Source organism: Pseudophryne corroboree, chromosome 2 (genome assembly GCF_028390025.1).
Source record: "Pseudophryne corroboree isolate aPseCor3 chromosome 2, aPseCor3.hap2, whole genome shotgun sequence".
Lineage (NCBI taxonomy): Eukaryota > Metazoa > Chordata > Amphibia > Anura > Myobatrachidae > Pseudophryne > Pseudophryne corroboree.
Window position 1 is genome coordinate 821,212,595 of NC_086445.1, and position 20,101 is coordinate 821,232,695.

At 37.6% G+C, this 20,101-nt stretch overlaps 1 protein-coding gene across 1 annotated transcript in view; it reads right to left on the minus strand.

The window, feature by feature from the left end:
* Positions 1-678: 678 nt before the first annotated feature.
* IL1RAPL1 (interleukin 1 receptor accessory protein like 1) overlaps positions 679-20,101 on the minus strand; it is a 1,997,981-nt gene continuing 1,978,558 nt past the window's right edge. The window contains exons 9-11 of the mRNA XM_063955696.1: positions 14,896-15,039; positions 9,529-9,699; positions 679-2,603 (exon numbers count right to left, since the gene is read on the minus strand). Of these exons, the coding sequence (XP_063811766.1) occupies positions 1,885-2,603; positions 9,529-9,699; positions 14,896-15,039 (1,034 nt within the window). The 3' untranslated portion in view covers positions 679-1,884. The remainder of the gene's footprint in view (positions 2,604-9,528; positions 9,700-14,895; positions 15,040-20,101) is intronic.

The window sequence follows — 20,101 nt, forward strand, 5'->3', positions numbered from 1 at the left end:
GGGACATCCAGGCAATTTTAATTTACTACTTTGTAAACACCATTGCAACTTTCACCATATACAATGCTGTTTTTTTTACTTTAACATTTGTAGAGGTTCACCTTATCTATTGTATGCTAATTCCACTGCTTAGTAAAACACAAAAAACTGCACTGTCAAAACAATTTTATTTAATGCACACATGTGGGTTGTGTCATATCTAAGGGAAAATAAAATAAAATAAACCACTCTCACTTGATTATATTAAGATTACTGTAAAAGTGATAAAAATATAAAATTTTATGGAGTGACAGTAAAACTAATATATAAAAATTGTTCTATGGTAGATAAATACTAGTTATTTATGCTACCATATTGCACACATAGGCAATAATTGCTGCTAAACATATTTCCATTACTGTTATTTAATGAGCAGCATTGTGTTAATTATTTTGGCTAAGTCTCCCTGTCATTTTTTTTCTTTAAACTGTAAGTTGAATATTATTTTGTAGCATAGATATTACATTGTTTTGATGTTGTGAGTAAATTAAATATATACATGAGCTACTGTAGATATAAAGCGTAAATGCTGTGAAATTTAGTTAAGATGAAATTTGGTCAATTCTAAATATTTTCCATCCATTAGGTTTCCAGGAAATAATTGTAAACACACATTTTACACCTCTCAAACATTGAAACTTTTCTTAAAAATAAACATATTTCTTTATTCAATAAAATGAATTTAACATTTAAGGTCTGATTAATTGTTATAAACAGTAAATCTGTTGGAAAGGCTTATGCATGTTGGCGTTCACAACTGGTGTTCATTGCCTCCTGAGTACTAATTTAAATTGCCTTTAAGCTGATAAAGTTGTTTTTTTTTTTACAAAGTTGAAACCAATAAGGCAAAAACAATTTTAAACATTTCACAGGAGTCCGTGATAGTTACAAGGTCTTCCACGGCCTTGTATGGATTAAACCATACAAAAATAACTTCAACAATGCATGTAGCTTTTGGCTGACTAGAGCACTGTAGCATATCAAGTGATTTTATAAAGTAGAGAAAAGAGATCAATAATCATGGGTGACTTCACTTCCCTAAATAAAAAAAACAACAAAACTTGCATTATTAAATAAAAAGGGCTAAAATCAGGTATACATAACAAATAAAATGCAATGTGAAATAAAGAAAAATATCAAAACATTTACTTTTCCATTAAAATTGCTCTCTATGATCTATGTTACTGCAAAGCAATAAATACAGACCAGGTATCTTTTTGTATGACAGACATTTAAGTTAGTTAAAAGTTAAACAATCAGACCATATTGTAGTGTAACCAAGCATGCTGCCATTGGGTTGGCGGGGCAAAAGGAATAAAAAGTGAGCTCTGCTGGTTATCTTAAAAAAATAAGAGTCCTTGGAATCTTGCATACTGTACTTCCCTCTATTGACAATGAAGATTGAAGATCATTGATGAATATTACAAAAAAAAAGCCAATAAAAGGAATGTTGCTCCATATACAGTAGTTTGATCAAGCATTCCAAAACAAAGGGGAAAAATAAAAAATAAAAATCATTCTAAAACTATACTTAAAGAAAAGGGAAAAAAATCTCCTATCTATACATCAGTCTATTCATTAAAAAAATCTAACTAGACAAATTTCATTGACATATAAAACAAAGTCAAAAATGTAATGGCAAAAGACATGGGTAAAACAGGAAGACACTGATGCTACAAATAAATTGCAAAAATATGTACAAGACCCTGTTTTTCCTCAAATGTTATCGATTGTAATGCATGTTTAACAGCAGCAGTCGAGGATGTAGTTCCAGGCACCAGACCAGACTGCATTATCCAATTCCAACTGTGGGGGAGAGGGGCTGCTGTGCCCCTACCATTCCTGTCACCAGATGACACTAGATATACTTGTCTCCCTTGGCAAAAGCGGCAAAATAGCACTGTTTGTATGGGCTTCTTCTGGGTGCTGCTCCCTGTTTGTTTTTGTTTGTGGCCGCTGTCCGTTAATTAGTGTCATAGGTATGTTGCAATAAGTATGCTGATTACCTATTGAGGTAAGAGGCAGGGTGCCAGTAGGAGGTACATCATATTCATAGCTTCTATAATAGTGTTTCTGCCGCATTTGTGTATGGTAAGTGTTATGAAAGGTAGAACGAATATCAGGATGGGTAGGAGCTAGGGCAGTAGAAGTGGCAGCAGCCATAGAAATTGCTGAGACCGTCTGCAGTTCCCCAAAAGGTCCCTGCTCACTGACATCTAAAACCTGCTCATGTGTGATTGGTTCTATTCTTTTAAAAGGCATTTCATATTGTAAACGTTTCCAGAATTTTGAATTCAACTTGTTGCAATTTGGCCCATGCCATTTGATAACCGTTAGAAGCTTAATGGTGTGTTTTAGAGTCTCCACTTCTTGGTAATTCATAATACCACGTAACTCACTGCATTCAATCAATATCACTTTGATTTCTCCAGTGACCAACATATTACGTAGTCTGGTCTCTAACTCAAATATACTCCAGCCTCTTCTTACAACATAAGTGGGAGTCATGACAATGATCAGCCTTTTACTTTGGTCCACACATCTTGCCACATCTTCAATGTAAGCTAAAGAGGAGACATAAAGAAATAAATTTAAGGAATACAAAAAAGTATCTACAAGTAAAGCTTGTCTAATATAGTTATAGATTACACTAATATTCGATCTGCATTCAAATAATCAGCTATAATATAGGGTACTTAAATTAAAATGATCTATGAGGATTGTATTTGATATACCAGGTATTGATAAATGCATACAATATTGTCAATTGTATTATACAGTAATATGTAGTAAGCGAGACACTGGTGAATACAAACAAAAGGGAGACAAACAATGCAACATGATAAAATTATATTACATAAGCACAGAGGGTGAATTATCTCAAGGTTATTTCCAAGCAGCCCACACCTGCTTTTCAAAAGTGTCACTTCTTGCTAGGTAAGTGCTCCCCCTCCATGAAATAAATATATATATACAATATATATATATTTACTAACACATGCACTACAATAACACATAAATGCACACACTGACCTGACATATATTACATACTGCATTTACAACAAGTTAAACACATATATGGCAAAGGATCCATGTGTTTCCCAGTTTCCTCCTCCACTGTACTCTGAATGCTAATTCCCACTGAATACTACAATACTTCCCAGATACACATCAACAATACTCAGAACAAAAACCCTATCCAATAAGCCATCCCACCAAAGCCATACAGTACCACTGTAAATGTTGGTAGAAACAAATACAATACAATGATAGAAACTGAAGTTGAACAAAAAAAAATCTATGGGTCTGCATCTGTTTTTTTTTTGTAAAGTAGTTTGTTCTAAAAGGTTGGTGATTTTTATGTTTAATTTTTACTTATTTTTCATAAACTTTTCTTAAATTTGGACAAAGTGGTTCAATTTGTGAATCAGGTCTGATTTGAGTGAGGTCCAATGACTTAAAAAGTATCCCCTGTACTGTATGATCATTTCTCAATTATAGTAAGTTAATTGAAAGAATTCAGCAGTGAAACAATAGCCAGTTTCTCATTCATTCTTCTTGCTCATGTGACAGTAGAAGCATCTGCTTATACTCTGTATTCCTGACTCATACAGCAAGGCATAAGAGGGTGGAGACATGCACTCTGTAACCTGCCATGGTGCCTTCAAACAGTAATGTGATATGCAATATAGAAATGCTGTCACTCGCACACTCTTTGTCACCCAGAAATAAAGAATCACATGTGCAGGCTACTTCAACATTTCACTTTATCACAACCTTTGAGTACTCTATGAGGAAGCTTCAATTAGAAGCGAAACGCGTCAGAGCAAGTGCCCTATCTGTGACCCGGTGGACCTTGGCTGTTAGCTCTCATTGAAGTGCAGCGGTGTCTGAGACTGACACGCAGGAGACGAGAGGACGCTATATGCGGCGGCTGGAAGACAGGAGCGGAATCTATCTCTAGCGCCTGCAGTGCGCGGGGCTCCGGGAGCCGGACTGTTACTTCTCTCTCCAAACCAATACAGGTGTGTGCACGGGAGCCAGTTTCAGTGGGAGACGGAGGACATCATTTGTGGCAATTGAGACGGGAGCTTTGTTCTCACAGGTGCTTGCGATGCACTAAGAGTCCCGGGTGTGTATTACTTCCTCCATGACTTTTTTGAATGGTTATCCCACAAGTAAAGCACCATCAGTACATGTGAGCAATTGGATGAATTCTATTCATTGAGAGATCTTTAAACAAAGGCTTCAAATATATTACACCATATGATATCTAATTATGAAGGACTCATGAACACATTTGATGAGAAGGTCTTATTTGAAAATTAAAAGCAAGGACGTTATCAGTGTCTAGCCCACTGTGGTCACTGTTAGTTATATGATCCACCTCTTATGCTCATTAGTAGTTGTATTATTAGTAATGTTTTAGTCTTATTTTTATGTATATGCGCATATTACAGTTGTTAATGAATTATATATGTTCATATTTGATCAATTTTATAGATAATAAAATCATCTTGTAATTATAATCTTATTTGAGATTATTCAAGCCTTGTTGCCTCTAATTGAGTCTGAATAGCGCAAGGGGGGTTTTTTGTTTGTTTTAGTTCACACCCGGTTTTTTAAAAATCGGGTGGATTGTGTTGGCCATATCCACAGGCCATTTCACCTTTGTTGCTGCTGGATAGATCTTGTGAGGTATGAGAGTATTGGATTAATTCCCTGATACCTGTGCGGAGTGGGTTTGACTGTGTATATAGGCACCCATTCGCAATTACACATATTTATATATGTATGTATATATATATATATACAATAGCGCCAGACATCACTAGTGGTTTTATACTGCATATCTATCTATCTATCTATCTATACATACACAAACACACATACACACAGACAGACACATCAGCGGTCGGTGCCAAGCACTCCCAATAATGGTGTCCAGAAAATACCTGGGTGCCTTCAAGAGGAAATAGGTAGCAGTAGATGTTAATTACTCCTAGGACCTCCTTATCCAGATAACTGGCTCACAGAGTCAGCATGACATTGAAAGTGCTGTACCAGCACTTTTAATGTCACATGTCAAAGTCCTAGGAGTGCCGCAGAGCTAATGTCTACTGATATATATATATATATATATATATTGTATATATACTCTCACCACAGTCTGGCACTCCAATAATTAGAAAAGCATTACCCATGCCCACACAGTCCAAAAAATAACAGGTCAAAGGTGCATTACCAGAGCATAATAAAGACATAACACAGGTAGATTTTGTCAACATTTCAGTGTTGCTACTATCATCCGGACAACACTGAGATGGAGACAGAATCTACCTGTGTTATGTATTTATTATGCTGCGTGCTGTTCCTTTAATGGGTTATGTTTATATAGCATCGAATGGCAGGTGGTGCAACTCCCACATGAAAATCATCCTGGTTAAAGTTTCATAAGTTGAATGATATCCCTTTTATCATTAGGATACAGTGTGAGTCTTATAAATAATGCATTCCACACTACTACCTAGAGGTAGTCAGTTCCCCTTCTTGAGCGTGGCATCGGCTCCTGCTCCGGGCTGAGTGCAGCACAGGTGGAACGCAGAGCGCTTCCTACTTCCACTGCGGTGGAATGCATAGCACTTCTGCCCCTCATGCCCGGCGGACGCAGTCTGTTGTGAATGCTGTGGCCGGCTTAGTTTTTCTACGGGGATTACTGGCGGGCTGGTTTTAGTTCATTGACTATATATTAATTGTATGACACTAGTCACTATGTTTATGAAATGGTTTTATCTATTCTATACTGTCTGGAAGTTCACTTCTGGTCAATGAGCTATATATTCAGTGTTTGTTTGACTCATGTTGTGAGCTGTCAGCATGGTGTGTCCTGATTTTGAGATGTCACTGTAAATACCTTGAACTTGAATCCATTGTTACTACTAGTGCTTCTTTGATTGAATGTGCTGTTTAGAGGTTAAATTCTTTTGTCTTTAGCTCCATTATGTGGATTTACTGAGGAATTAATATTTGACCCGTTGAAGCCAGTACTAGTAAGTGCCATATTGTATATTAGTATCTATGATTTCATTTTTTGGGACCCACTATGCTTTAGATTTTTTTGGACACTATACTATGTTTTTGTCTCTTTTAGTGTTGATGATGACAGTCTTTGGCTTATTATATACTCCATATTGAGTCGTTACTATTATGACCGTAAGTGTTACGCATTGTGCCTTTTGCATATAGGACTCTGGCGTACCTTTATTAATGTACTATTTCTGAGCCTGGTGTCTAATGGAATTGAGACTACACTGAATGTAGTATGTCAGTTTTTTATCCATTGGTGCACTCGGGATCCCGTGAGGCATGGTCCATGTTATTGTTGATGTATATTTTTTTTCCTGTTTTTTTATAGATATTTATTCTATGGATTTAGTTGCTGACATTCTTTTGAATTATCAATTGTATCGACACTTATGTCTGTCTTGAGAAAGAGCTTGTTGTGGGATCGAAACGTTGACATCTATGGCAACATATGAATCAAATGAATAAAAATGAACTTTTTAAACTGATTTTTTTCAAGAGTGAGGGTCCTATTCCACATCGGTGGATATGTCTGTATGTTTTAGTGGACCCTGACCAAGGGCCCATTTAGGAGCACCCTAGAGCCATTTGGTTAAGCAGATGTAAGTGCAGGACTTTGGGAATAAATATATATATATATATATATAATTACATACACAATTTATAGCCCCAGTGGAATCCTTAAGGCTGCCCTACTATACCTACACTGACAACTTCCCCGTCACCCCCCAAAAAATAATCAGTCACCTACGGCGATAGATCGGTGGCAGGTGGGGTTTCTAGGTACTTGGAAACCCTCCTTGTGTGCACTAATGCTCCTGTCACTTTAGATGGGAGATCGGGCACGATATATCAATTGACTATCACCCAATGTAATACTTAATTTCATAAATCACAAAATCCTCCATTGGCTATCTTCTGACAAATAAATAGAACTCCTCAAACTTTTCTGGTCCTTTTTAACCAGCAGATACATTTCATGTCTACTTGTGATGTACTTAACCCAATAATGCAAAGATTCTTATACACCTTATATACTGCGAACATGTTTTTTTGGCAAGGAAGACAAGAGTATAGTTTAACAGAGCATATAGAACAAGACAATCAATAAATTTAAAAAAACTGTCAGTTAACAGTGAAGCATTGGGCCAAAAGCAGTCTTGTTGTGCCTGAGGCATTGCATCCACACTAAGAAGTTCACCTCACAGCCTTCTGTTTTGATTGGATTCACAACTTTAAAAATGTAATTTTTTACCAGTACATGACTTCTTGGAAGCTGCATACTAGAACTGTGCTAAGTTACATGGAGGAAAAGTTTTCTTAAGTAAAGATTACAATGCAGGGAACTCGATCTAGGATGTAGCATTGCAACAGCTAAGTTTGCTTTTCAGGCTTTAAATGTACATAATCCTGCCGATTATCGAATGACTGTGCATGCGCGGCATTTGCACTGTGCTTGCGCAAGTAAAAATAGCAACAGAAATTACATACACATCGTGATCACAATGCAGCTGCTGTTTGACTGACAGGAAGCTGGCATTTCAGGGAAGAAACCTCTCATTTTCTGGGTGTATCTGAAAAAAACGCAGTTGTGTCCAGGCTTTTTTAAGGAGGGCCTCTGATGTCAGCGATGACCACTTCCAGCATCTTCAGTCACAAGAATTGTGGATGACCTTGCCTGGCACAGATAGGAAAAATATTCGATGTTCTGGTAATTGCGTATGGCTTTGCGATCAGCCCGCATATTGCGATGCACTCGCAATTTCTGCAAGGGGCATTTTTTCACTATTTCCAGGTGGCAACTATTTGATTGCAGCAACTGCTTTTTAACATAAATTGCAATCCTTACTGAATAAGGTCCTTTGTTTGGTTTTAAATGCTCATTTTACGGTGCAATTCTTATGCTGCTTCTATGACAGCACTGGAATCCCTTTTAGATTATATTTTCAATTTATAGGGAATGTGTGCATGCACAAAAATTACTGTCTGCTTTTATATGTAGAGAACAAATAATGGTCAGCTTTGCTTTTATCCTGAAATTTAGATTACAGCAAGGACACACTCATTCTAAATTCTAAATCTCTCATAATATGGTTTTGGCAAGGTGCAAATTATTTATTTGGATTTGCTCCTAACTTTGAATTGGGCCCCAGATTTACAAATTCATAAATATATTTAAATTGAAAGATGAAAATGAGGATGATTGACATATACATGCTAATAGCAGCAAGAAACCAGCAAAGCTATTGAAACATGAATATTATGTAGCAGGTGAAGATGATAAGTGCCAAGGAGATGATTTGATTACAACCCACACTCAATCCAGTTTTCTAACTCTTGTTAAAGGCATAAAAGGAATGTATAAAAGAACTACACTTGAATAACATAATAGAGTAAGAAGAGAAATGGAGATACATAAACTATTCTGGACATGCAAAAATTTACATACTCCCTCACTTAGGCATAGAAAACACCAACAAAAAATAAATCTATCTTTATAAACATGATGCATGCATTTTGCCTTTCCTCCCAGCATCAAACACCCTGAAAATGTTACCATTCCTAACCTTCTTTCTAATTTTAGTACTTTTTGTCTACAAAATAAAATCGTTTTTATATACTTCAGCCAGCATCAAGGCCATTGGTAATTCATACAGAACTCATTTCACAATAGTCAGTTGCTAAAATGTTAGTGCAGAATAGTGTTGGTGGGATTACAAGAAAAGCAATAAGTGTATTTTGGAGAGAATGATGACCTCAGTCAAAATCTATTCTGGTATCTTATGCTAAATGAGGAACACCTTACATGATTATTTTCATTAGTTTTGTTGACTTTTGCTGTTTGAGTGTATTCGTGTACTAAGGTGAATCTTTGCTTATAAAGGGTAAAGCAGTGTGCAGGAATTGAGAGGATATAAGTGATCAAATGTACATTTATATAGTGTACATTTTAAAGGGCAAAGTAAAAATGATAATTAGGTTGTAGTCCATGCAAGTAGGAACTGATTCTTGGACAGTAAGGTTAAAAAGTATGGTAAGATTTTAGCTAAAAGTGCTGAATTAACAAATTAGAAAAATCAATATGACATAATTCCAACAAACTAATCTGGGAAAATTTTACACTTTCTTTAATCTAAATTCACTTCCTTTGCACAAACGGATTAGGAGAAATTAATAATGATTTTATAGTTTTTTTCTCCTTTCCTGATTGGAATTTGGCCATTAACACAACCCAAACAAATCTATCAAATTCACCCTTAGAAAATGGGTTAGAATTTGATGTTATAGAATACTTGATAAGTATTGTTATATGGTCTTACAGATAGATTATAAAGTCACATTTTCCAACTGTATCATCAAACCAAAATCAATAACAACTGAAAAATAAATTACTGGCTGACTTACTTCCTGTTGGGATTAGATCTCTGTCAGGTATGAACAATTTGTAACCATAGTGTTTTTCAAGCATATCAGGTAAGATTTCCAGTGCAAATCTCTCTTCTTCTCCAGTCTCCTGGTTCCATTGATCAGGGTCCACTTTTGTATATGATAAATATGCATCAAAGTCTTTATTATCTGAAATAAAAATTATAATAAATTGTTAAAGAACAAATACAATTTGTTTAACAATGGAACATAATCTGCACTATTTTTCAGTATATTTTCAGCAATATGTAATATAATCTACAAAATTACATTAGATTCTATATGTATATACTGTAGCTGTTGCTGTACTTGAGCATTTCTAAATGTTACTGATGTTGGACACACAGGGAGGGGATAAATATATCAAAACTACTAAAAAAGACAAGTGGAGAGATTGCTCATTGCCACCAATCAATTTATGGCTATCATTTATTAAGTATACTGTATACTAAAAAAAAACGGCTAGAAGCTAATTGGTTGTTATGGGCAACATGCCACTAATAATGCTGAAATATACCTAGAAATGCACAAAGGACAGCTCTCCCAATAAGGGCTGTCCTTTGCAGTAGAAGGACTTCCGGGCTTACAACCCAGAAGTCCTTCTGTGCATGAGCAGAGTGACAAGCACCATATCGGGGGTCCTGGAAGCTATCAGATTGGATCACTCTCAGAAGAAACATGAACAGAAGCCCATAGGTTTGTATTGGGTAATGCCATAAAAAGATGGCACTACCCACTGGGTTCAAGCTCCGGAATGTATTATTTTCTGAGCATGGTAAATACGGGAATTTGAAAAATTGTATTTTCTAAGTTTTGGCAGCATTTTCATCTTTAGTACATCTTGTTCTTTATCCCTATTAGGAATCACATATAAGATTCTCATACTGGTGCATACTTTTAAAAATTTTACTAGGACCTATGCTATCATCACAATTCAATGGTTCACACACCTTTAAGAAGTTTTTATACATGACATGCGGCTGATTCACAGATCCACCAATCAAATTCAAAGATTGTAGACCATCAATGATTGACGATGTGTAAGGGAATTGAGGAAATTCTGCATGTTAAAAATTCCTAATTTGTGAACCTGAATTTTTTGGGTCAGGGAATTGCAGCAATCTGTCATTGATGTATGGGCCCTATTACACCCTCTTTTCTACAAAAAATGCATTTGATACAGATTTGCAGCAGGGCCTTGAAAGGTGAGGAGACCTTCACTACTGTAGATAGCAGCATATAATTTGTTTTAAGATGCTAACAGCCATTTCAACTAAAAAGTAGAAAACTGGCAAATAATTATAATTTGAATAGAAAAAGCATCTAGAAAATTTGAGTGGTTCATATTATAATTTAATATCCAGACAGCAATATTAATGAATAAAAGCATTAATTTCCATATTTTTTAATCCCAGCAAATACATAGTAATTTAAGAAAATGTAAAAAAAGTCAAACATATGTTGAATATAATGACCAAATTATATTCATTTTTGTTATTTACTCATATTAGTAAATAGTTTGCTTAAATTAAAGGGCTGAACATTTGATGCACTCTAATAGAATAAATATTAATTTATATTTTGTGACAAGTTATATGGAGCTAATTTTAAGAGGTCACACATTTTACAATTTATGGAGGAGGGTGGTGTATTGTGGAACATACAGCTAAATCAATTGCATGAGTAATTAAATGTTAACCTTTAATACTCTCTGGAGAACATTATACGTTGACTATGCAGAATATCAATTGCTCATAAAAGAAGCCTTATTGAATATTCTACTGGGCGCCAAAACAAATTCTATATTCATTCAGTGCTGAAATCAGCTATTTACCAGTGTGTCTTCTTTTTCTTTTCTATTTTCTTTACCAGCAATTGATAAAGAGGATGCTGTGAAATAAACAGTGTCCTTTTGATTTTGAGTAAAAAGGAACATTCATATTTTGTACCATAGGTTTTATCAATAAAAATCCCAGCACTGCTAGAGTTTTCGAAGAATAGGTTTCTCTAATAGAGTACAATATATTTATAGCTGTAAGAAGGGTTTATACTTATTTTAACTTCCATAAATATTTATCTGCCCATAAAATATGTACAGTTTTGCTTTTGAACTTGCAAACAAAAGTTGTACTATTGTGTTTAGAGATCCACAGGAGCTTGCACCATTAAATTGCACTTCTCTAGAAGTCATACAGATAACCTCACACTATGCAGCTGATGTACTTAGCAGGATACTAAAAGGACGATGGCTTCTTAAACATGCAGAGTAAACTAAAGTACTGTTACAAGTCACTACCAGCCATCAAGCTAAAAGGCCAACAGTGTGAAGTAGAGACTCACTGTGGATTTCTGAACAACACCTTCTGGAGTTTAGAATTTTAATAAGGTAAAAGATTAATTGGATGTAAATTCACTTAACTGTTTGTTAGTCCTTGGCATTATGGAAAGAGCACCTGACATGACTTAGTAATGCTTGCTTCAATTTATTAGACGTAATAATGGGATCAATATGTAAAGCCGGTAGGCGGGATCCCGTCCGTCAGTATACCGACAGCGTTATGCCGGCAGTGGGTCAGGTGCTAGCAAGCCCCTTGCGGGCTCGCTGTGCCTACCCCCCTGTGAGCATGGTGGCTTGCTGCACTCGCCACAGGATTTATTCTCCTTCTATGGATGTCGTGGACACCTATAGAGAGAGGAAAGCCTGTGGCGCTGGGATTCCAGTGTCAGTATTTCAACACTAGTCAGGACTCTGGCGTAGACACTGCGACATCCGGGATCCCGATTAGCGGCATTGTGACCACATCCTGTAGTAATAATGACAGCTATCTGCATGCAGCTCTGTATATGGCAGCATTTAGTGAATTTGCAGTAGCAAATTGTGCATGTAGAAAACACACATATCGTTACATATAGCTGGTGATTTTGAGTCAAATGGATTTTGACCACTTCAGAGCAGCTGCTAAATGTTTCTTTAGGGCAACTGGATGGCAATGGTGAGAACAAGCACAAGAGAACCATTTTGTGGAAGTGTCATAGAAGTGTTGAGTCCTATTATGAGTTGTGCATATGCCGAGGGTACAACCACATAAAGTGGGTGAAAGTCACAATGCTGGTGATGACAACTTCATCTGTGTAAGGCTATAGGGGCAATCCAAATGGAATTATTACAATGGCCCCACGGGCACATGCGCAGCGCCCATCCTGCGCATGGGCCTGCACTTTCTGCAGGGGGGCCGCAAAAAAAGCAATTGCCTCTGCCTGTCAATCAGGCAGAGATGGTCGCAGGGCAGGGGGGGCAGCAATGCTCCACTTCCAGTGAGGAGACGGAGTGTTGTGGGGGTGGGACGGCAAAAACGGTGGGTGGTGCAGTGCAAACGGGGGCATGTCATGGGCATGAGCATTGCAGATGCATGACATCACACGCAGCCACCGAGATGGGTAAGATGGCATCGGGTTTCCTGCAGGTGCATCTAAGCTGCATCGGCAGGAGGCATCAAGACTTTTTACAATGAAGTTGAAATTGCGAGGCGCTCGCAATTTCTGCTTCAACAACAGGGGGAGGCGCCGGTCAGCATGCTGGGCGGCCTTTTCCAGTGATGGGCGGCCCCCAGCATGTGATCCAAAGAATAGCAAATTCTGCTGATTAGCAGAATTTGCTATCCTTACTGAATTAGCCCCATAGTGGGGCAGCACAATGCGTTTGCCTGAAGCTGTGCATATAGCCACATAGTATTCCATTACAAAAATATTTGCATTTCAACTTAATCGGAGAGGCTGAGCCTAACCTAGGCAAGTCTAACACTCCAGAATATGGCTAGTATATGTCATTCCAAAGAGCTACTGTACCATATGTTAGTAAAAGCAGCACAGGCAGAGCAATCAGATTGCTAATATTTACTGACAACTCTCAGCCATGCGACCTATATGTCATTATGAATTATTATTCTGCCCAAATAAACCCCAATATACCCTGTACCGTACAGTTACATTTACTAAGCAGCAGGTTCTAAATCTCAGTAGTTTTGAAACCCACACATTTAGTAAGGCTAAAACTACCACACATTTACAGACAAAGCACACTTTAGGATACAATAAAATAGAATAGAATATCAAGGCACCATTGATATTTTAGACCACAGAAATAATATAATAGAATAGAATAGAAACCCCAGATTTATCAATCATCAGTTTTGAAAACTGCTGTAAAACCATCAGCAAACCCACTGAAAAAAATGACTAGTCTCAGACAGTCATGATTTCTGAAACAGCAGTCATGATTGTTGCAGGGACTGTTGACCTAATTCTGCCCAACCCAATGATTCACACCCATGCTACAGCACACAGAAAAAGTATATACAAAGAACATTCAAGGCACAATAACAAGGAAAGTCAGCAAAAGAAGGAAAGAAAGATAAAGGCAGATGTACAGTACAGTACTAAGCCTTTGAGAGCTATAACCTGGACACAGATTAGAACATGGACCCCATAGTCATCTATGTGGCACTGTTTGGGATATAGCAGGGACAGCAGAGAAAAAACAGCAGCCAAATTTAATTTTAGGAAAGCTACAAAGATTCAGGGTAATATCATGATGTATAGGTTTCCCCATACTCTCTGTTTTAAGTCAAACTGCTGTCATATTTGATAGAGTTTACAGGAAAGATGGACTCTGATTGGCTAGCTGAGGTTTGGTCTACGTTGCACTGTTTTGCCAGAACCTTTCCTCTCACTCACATTTACCACAAGCTGAATGGGCTTTAAGTTACATTGGTGGAGAAACCCACTCCATGTAGTGATGTTAAACAGATTACCTACTGTATTTTAACACCACATAAGCTAATTAAAATTGAAACTGACGCTATGTGTGTCTCCAGAAGTAGTCAATTTAACTTAAACAAAAGCATCAGGTCTACCTTTTGATGTCTCGTGTCCATTTACTCATGTACTGTACAGTTTATAGACAATTCAGATACTAGTGATAAAGCAAAGCACTTAAGGTTTACAGGGTAGCTCTGCAATAAAACGTTACAGATAGAGACTTTTTCTGAAAAAGTTATCTACAGAAAATAGCTATGTATTATAAGCATAACTGAAGATAACTTAGTGTTGTAAATTTAAGGAAAACATTTGTTCTCTACAGTACACTGCAGAATTCTAGTCAGTGATATGACTGAAAGATGCTGCCATATGGCTCTTTTGTCTGTTACAAATGCTTAGTACAATAGCTCTCACTTAGCTATATAGAAAATATAAAATACTTTAGTCACTTTTGTCATTTTGATGTGCCGAAAACTTAAGCAATTGGATTAATGCCCCTTTTCTATAGATAAAAACTTTACTGCTTACCTCCATCAAGTTCCTCAGTACCAAAGTGGTTCCGATAGAAAAGCATGAGTTCAATTTTGTAACATTTGTAGATGGTGACTAGAAACACAAGTAATAAAAGTATGGCTCCAAGACCCCCCGCAAGTTCAACAGTGTACATAAGTTCTGAAATAAAAAAATGATATAATAAATATAATAAATAAGAGTATTGCAACACGTTTGCAGTATACTGTAGTAACACAAAAACAGTGTATAAAAGCAGCAATGGTTATTACTATATTTTCAGATGTCATTCTAGCTACAATTACATTTGATGTATTCAAAGTAATTACCAACTTTAAATGAAACCTAATGATTTAATTCTTAGAATCCTAAGGTTAATATGTAACAACAAATCTTTACGGTCAGAACTGTAACTATCACAGAATACTGTAGTTAAAGATATATTTAAAAAAAAAAACAACAACAAAGGCAAGCCTGAAACACAAATGCACTTTGCCTATTTTGGTAACAATATACCAATTTATATTAAAAGTATATCACTGTATATAGCATAGAGAGCAGCAATTGTGGAAGCATATTATTTATTCCTTCTTGTGGGAGATGGGTTGAATAAGATCTTCACTTCTAAGTAGGATAAGCGTCAAGTGCAGAAAGGGCCTTTCCAAATAATTAAATTATCTGTCCGTCATACAGTATCTTGCTTTTAGTAAACGAGTGTTGGTCTACTGTGACTGCAGAGGAACCTTCCAGAGGGTTCCATTCTCCTGTGGAAATTTTGGGGTACAGTATATTTATTCTAGTAGCTTGGTTAAGTCTGTCTATCATAAAGATATGGATATAAGCTAGTTTACAAAAATACATCTGCAACAGGCACCCACACCTATTGAAACATAACATAGTAACTGGGAGGCAGATAAGAACCACTTGGCCGATCTAGTCTGTCCCTTTTTTATTCTTTAGGTATTTCTACAGTTCCTGGTAAATGGATAAACTATAACCTGCTCTCCCAGACCAGGTCCTCTGCAATAGCAGGCATCTTGCAGTGAATGACTCTGGGCACTCTAGTGGAACAGGAGAATGAACAGTAGGCACCCCCTCAACCATTAAGTGAAGCATGTGTCAAGTAAGCTCTTGGGCACCATAAATAATATCCCAGTTTAACCCTACAGTGCCACCACAACATAGCTGACTCCTGGTGTCTCTGTCTTTCCAAGGTGCTTTTAGTTAACTGGGGATTTGAGAACTACAAGCAATTGTAGCTCATTTAGGGAACTAGCTAATTTACCTAAGAGTGTATACACAACTTGCATGGCAATATTAAAGAATTGTAAAAATTATTTTAATATCTTATGAACATCTATTATTTACTATAAATTATGTATAGTGAAACCTTATGTTTGTCAAGTGTGGACACCCAGTGGACTTTACTTTTATGATGCCCATTGTTCTGCTCTCACTATACTTAAGAGGCCATAAAGGGAAAAATACATTGTTATACATACAGTAGTATTAAGTAAGTGATCCACAGTATTAAGATAAGTAATTGGAGAGGCAATTAGTGAGCAGGATGAGGCGGTGGCTATGATTATGGGGGTTAATTATGATGCTGGCAAATATTAATGAAGATGGCAGGTTAGTGAGGATGAGGGATCTAATGGAATTTAATAAGGGTATAATTAAGGAGGTTGGAGGTTAATCTGGATGAGATTTATTACATTGATGGGGATTAGTGATAATGCTGATCAGAGTAATTGATTATAATGACTGTTAGTGATAATTATGAGAATTAATGATGATGAAGGTAATGAGAAGAATGTAGTGTTGTATTATGAAGATAGGCGATCAGGAGGCCGACAGTGATGATGTCATCAGTGAGTATGTTGTCACCACTATGCCAGTCCTTAGCTTGAAGAAAGAATTTACCTGGTTATGGATCCCTAACTATTCATATAAGGATGTCAGTAAGCAGTTTGGTTTTAAAAGAGCATTTTTAGAATGAGTTTGTCTTTTTTACATGTATAAAATTGTTTCAACCCAATCAATTCCTCTAAGAGCATGTAAAATATCCTCTCTGTACTTAATGATTTCTTCACCAACCAATTTAATTTTCCTCCTCCTTCTTTTCCCTCCAGAAATGAAAACCAGCTCACACATAGATTTAATTAAGATGTATTGTGCAGTTACTACAGGAACCACATTCTCACTTAAATGTTAATATGTATGACACTCTTGTTGATCTATTATTCATCTTAACTTTTTTTGCCAAGCTTTATTACTTGTGTATTACAAAGCAGCACAATATTTCACTGCTGACACTCATTCTGTAAGCATCACTATAACAGTTTCTACTGCAATGTATTACCAGAGATTTAAATGATGGATGAATCATTGTGTAAATGCTCATGATGCCCCAGGATAGTTAATACAAGCTAATTCTTCTATATCTATTTGTCAGCTCAAAATGTAATAAGTTATGTCATTTGTGGAACAACAGCCAGTATGTATTATATATTATTTTTTTATTTAATAAATGCAAAGTATTAGAAGCAAAAGTACAGGAATATACAGTATCAGTTATAGTACAATAATAATTACAAAATTCAGTTCAACTTGTAGTCCTACAGTATGGTCCCATGCATACTTCACTTCTTTTGGACAACGTATTTTGATGGCTTACAAAATAAACACGTTTAAAGTTTATCATATTATTAACAATTTACCTTAATGTGGAAAAACATAAGTCCATTTACTTACTACAATTTTTTACCAAGCTGACCAACTTTACTATGAATGTCCCAATATGGCAGATGAAATGTAAATCTATACAAAGAGAAAAAACCCTACATATGTGTACTCATTCACCTATCCTCAATACGCCTTCTGACACTAGATGCAACTGAGATGCTAAGGGGGAATTCAGTTGGGCACGAGGTTTAGCGAGGTGAAAAACCTTACGTACCTTGCCCCCAATTTTGGATTACCATGGGTATACATAAAAAAATGGTTGTGGGGTTTTCAGTGCTGTGAGGTGTGAATAAAAATAACAAAAGATACTCAACATCGGTGCTTTCTAGGTTGTCTCCAATACATCTTCCCACTGGGGAGAGGGCTGCTGGGAGACTCCATGGATGCTGGCAGGCACAAATGCTGCTGGGAGATGAAGTTCTCCCAGCGACCGGCTACTTATACACTACATGGGGACGGTGGTGTCACACACGCACTCACATACTTATCCACACACACTCATACACCTTTACACACACTCACACACCTCATATACTGTATTCCAATTGCTTCATTAGTACTCCTCAGGGAAGGGGAGGGGGGTTCTGCCACAGTTCAATAGCAAGTCCTGGTGATTTTTCCTAACATTGTTGATTTTAGGAAAAATCTGACATGCTCTGGAAGTGCATAAAAAAAGGCACAGTGATTTCTATAGAAATCACTGAGTCCCATTTTCAGTCCAGCAATTGAATACCAAAAACAAGAGGCTGAGGGAAAATTCCTAAATTTCCTGCAGGCAATTGAATCTGCTCCTATGAGAGGTGTATTGTACCATCTTTTTCATTAAATTTTGCATTTTATTCGCATTGCAGTTGCATCAAACATCACTCAAAGTGTACTACAGACACTGAGCTGTGACTTTTACCACATAGGAATTAGTTGTACACATTTACAAAGTCTTAGATGAAGCACAATGTAACTTGACATTAGAGATGAGCGCCTGAAATTTTTCGGGTTTTGTGTTTTGGTTTTGGGTTCGGTTCCGCGGCCGTGTTTTGGGTTCGAACGCGTTTTGGCAAAACCTAACCGAATTTTTTTTGTCGGATTCGGGTGTGTTTTGGATTCGGGTGTTTTTTTCAAAAAACACTAAAAAACAGCTTAAATCATAGAATTTGGTGGTCATTTTGATCCCAAAGTATTATTAACCTCAAAAACCATAATTTACACTCATTTTCAGTCTATTCTGAATACCTCACACCTCACAATATTATTTTTAGTCCTAAAATTTGCACCGAGGTCGCTGTGTGAGTAAGATAAGCGACCCTAGTGGCCGACACAAACACCGGGCCCATCTAGGAGTGGCACTGCAGTGTCACGCAGGATGTCCCTTCCAAAAAACCCTCCCCAAACAGCACATGACGCAAAGAAAAAAAGAGGCGCAATGAGGTAGCTGTGTGAGTAAGATTAGCGACCCTAGTGGCCGACACAAACACCGGGCCCATCTAGGAGTGGCACTGCAGTGTCACGCAGGATGTCCCTTCCAAAAAACCCTCCCCAAACAGCACATGACGCAAAGAAAAAAAGAGGCGCAATGAGGTAGCTGTGTGAGTAAGATTAGCGACCCTAGTGGCCGACACAAACACCGGGCCCATCTAGGAGTGGCACTGCAGTGTCACGCAGGATGTCCCTTCCAAAAAACCCTCCCCAAACAGCACATGACGCAAAGAAAAAAAGAGGCGCAATGAGGTAGCTGTGTGAGTAAGATTAGCGACCCTAGTGGCCGACACAAACACCGGGCCCATCTAGGAGTGGCACTGCAGTGTCATGCAGGATGTCCCTTCCAAAAAACCCTCCCCAAACAGCACATGACGCAAAGAAAAAAAGAGGCGCAATGAGGTAGCTGTGTGAGTAAGATTAGCGACCCTAGTGGCCGACACAAACACCGGGCCCATCTAGGAGTGGCACTGCAGTGTCACGCAGGATGTCCCTTCCAAAAAACCCTCCCCAAACAGCACATGACGCAAAGAAAAAAAGAGGCGCAATGAGGTAGCTGTGTGAGTAAGATTAGCGACCCTAGTGGCCGACACAAACACCGGGCCCATCTAGGAGTGGCACTGCAGTGTCACGCAGGATGTCCCTTCCAAAAAAATCTCCCCAAACAGCACATGACGCAAAGAAAAAAAGAGGCGCAATGAGGTAGCTGTGTGAGTAAGATTAGCGACCCTAGTGGCCGACACAAACACCGGGCCCATCTAGGAGTGGCACTGCAGTGTCACGCAGGATGTCCCTTCCAAAAAACCCTCCCCAAACAGCACATGACGCAAAGAAAAAAAGAGGCGCAATGAGGTAGCTGTGTGAGTAAGATTAGCGACCCTAGTGGCCGACACAAACACCGGGCCCATCTAGGAGTGGCACTGCAGTGTCACGCAGGATGTCCCTTCCAAAAAACCCTCCCCAAACAGCACATGACGCAAAGAAAAAAAGAGGCGCAATGAGGTAG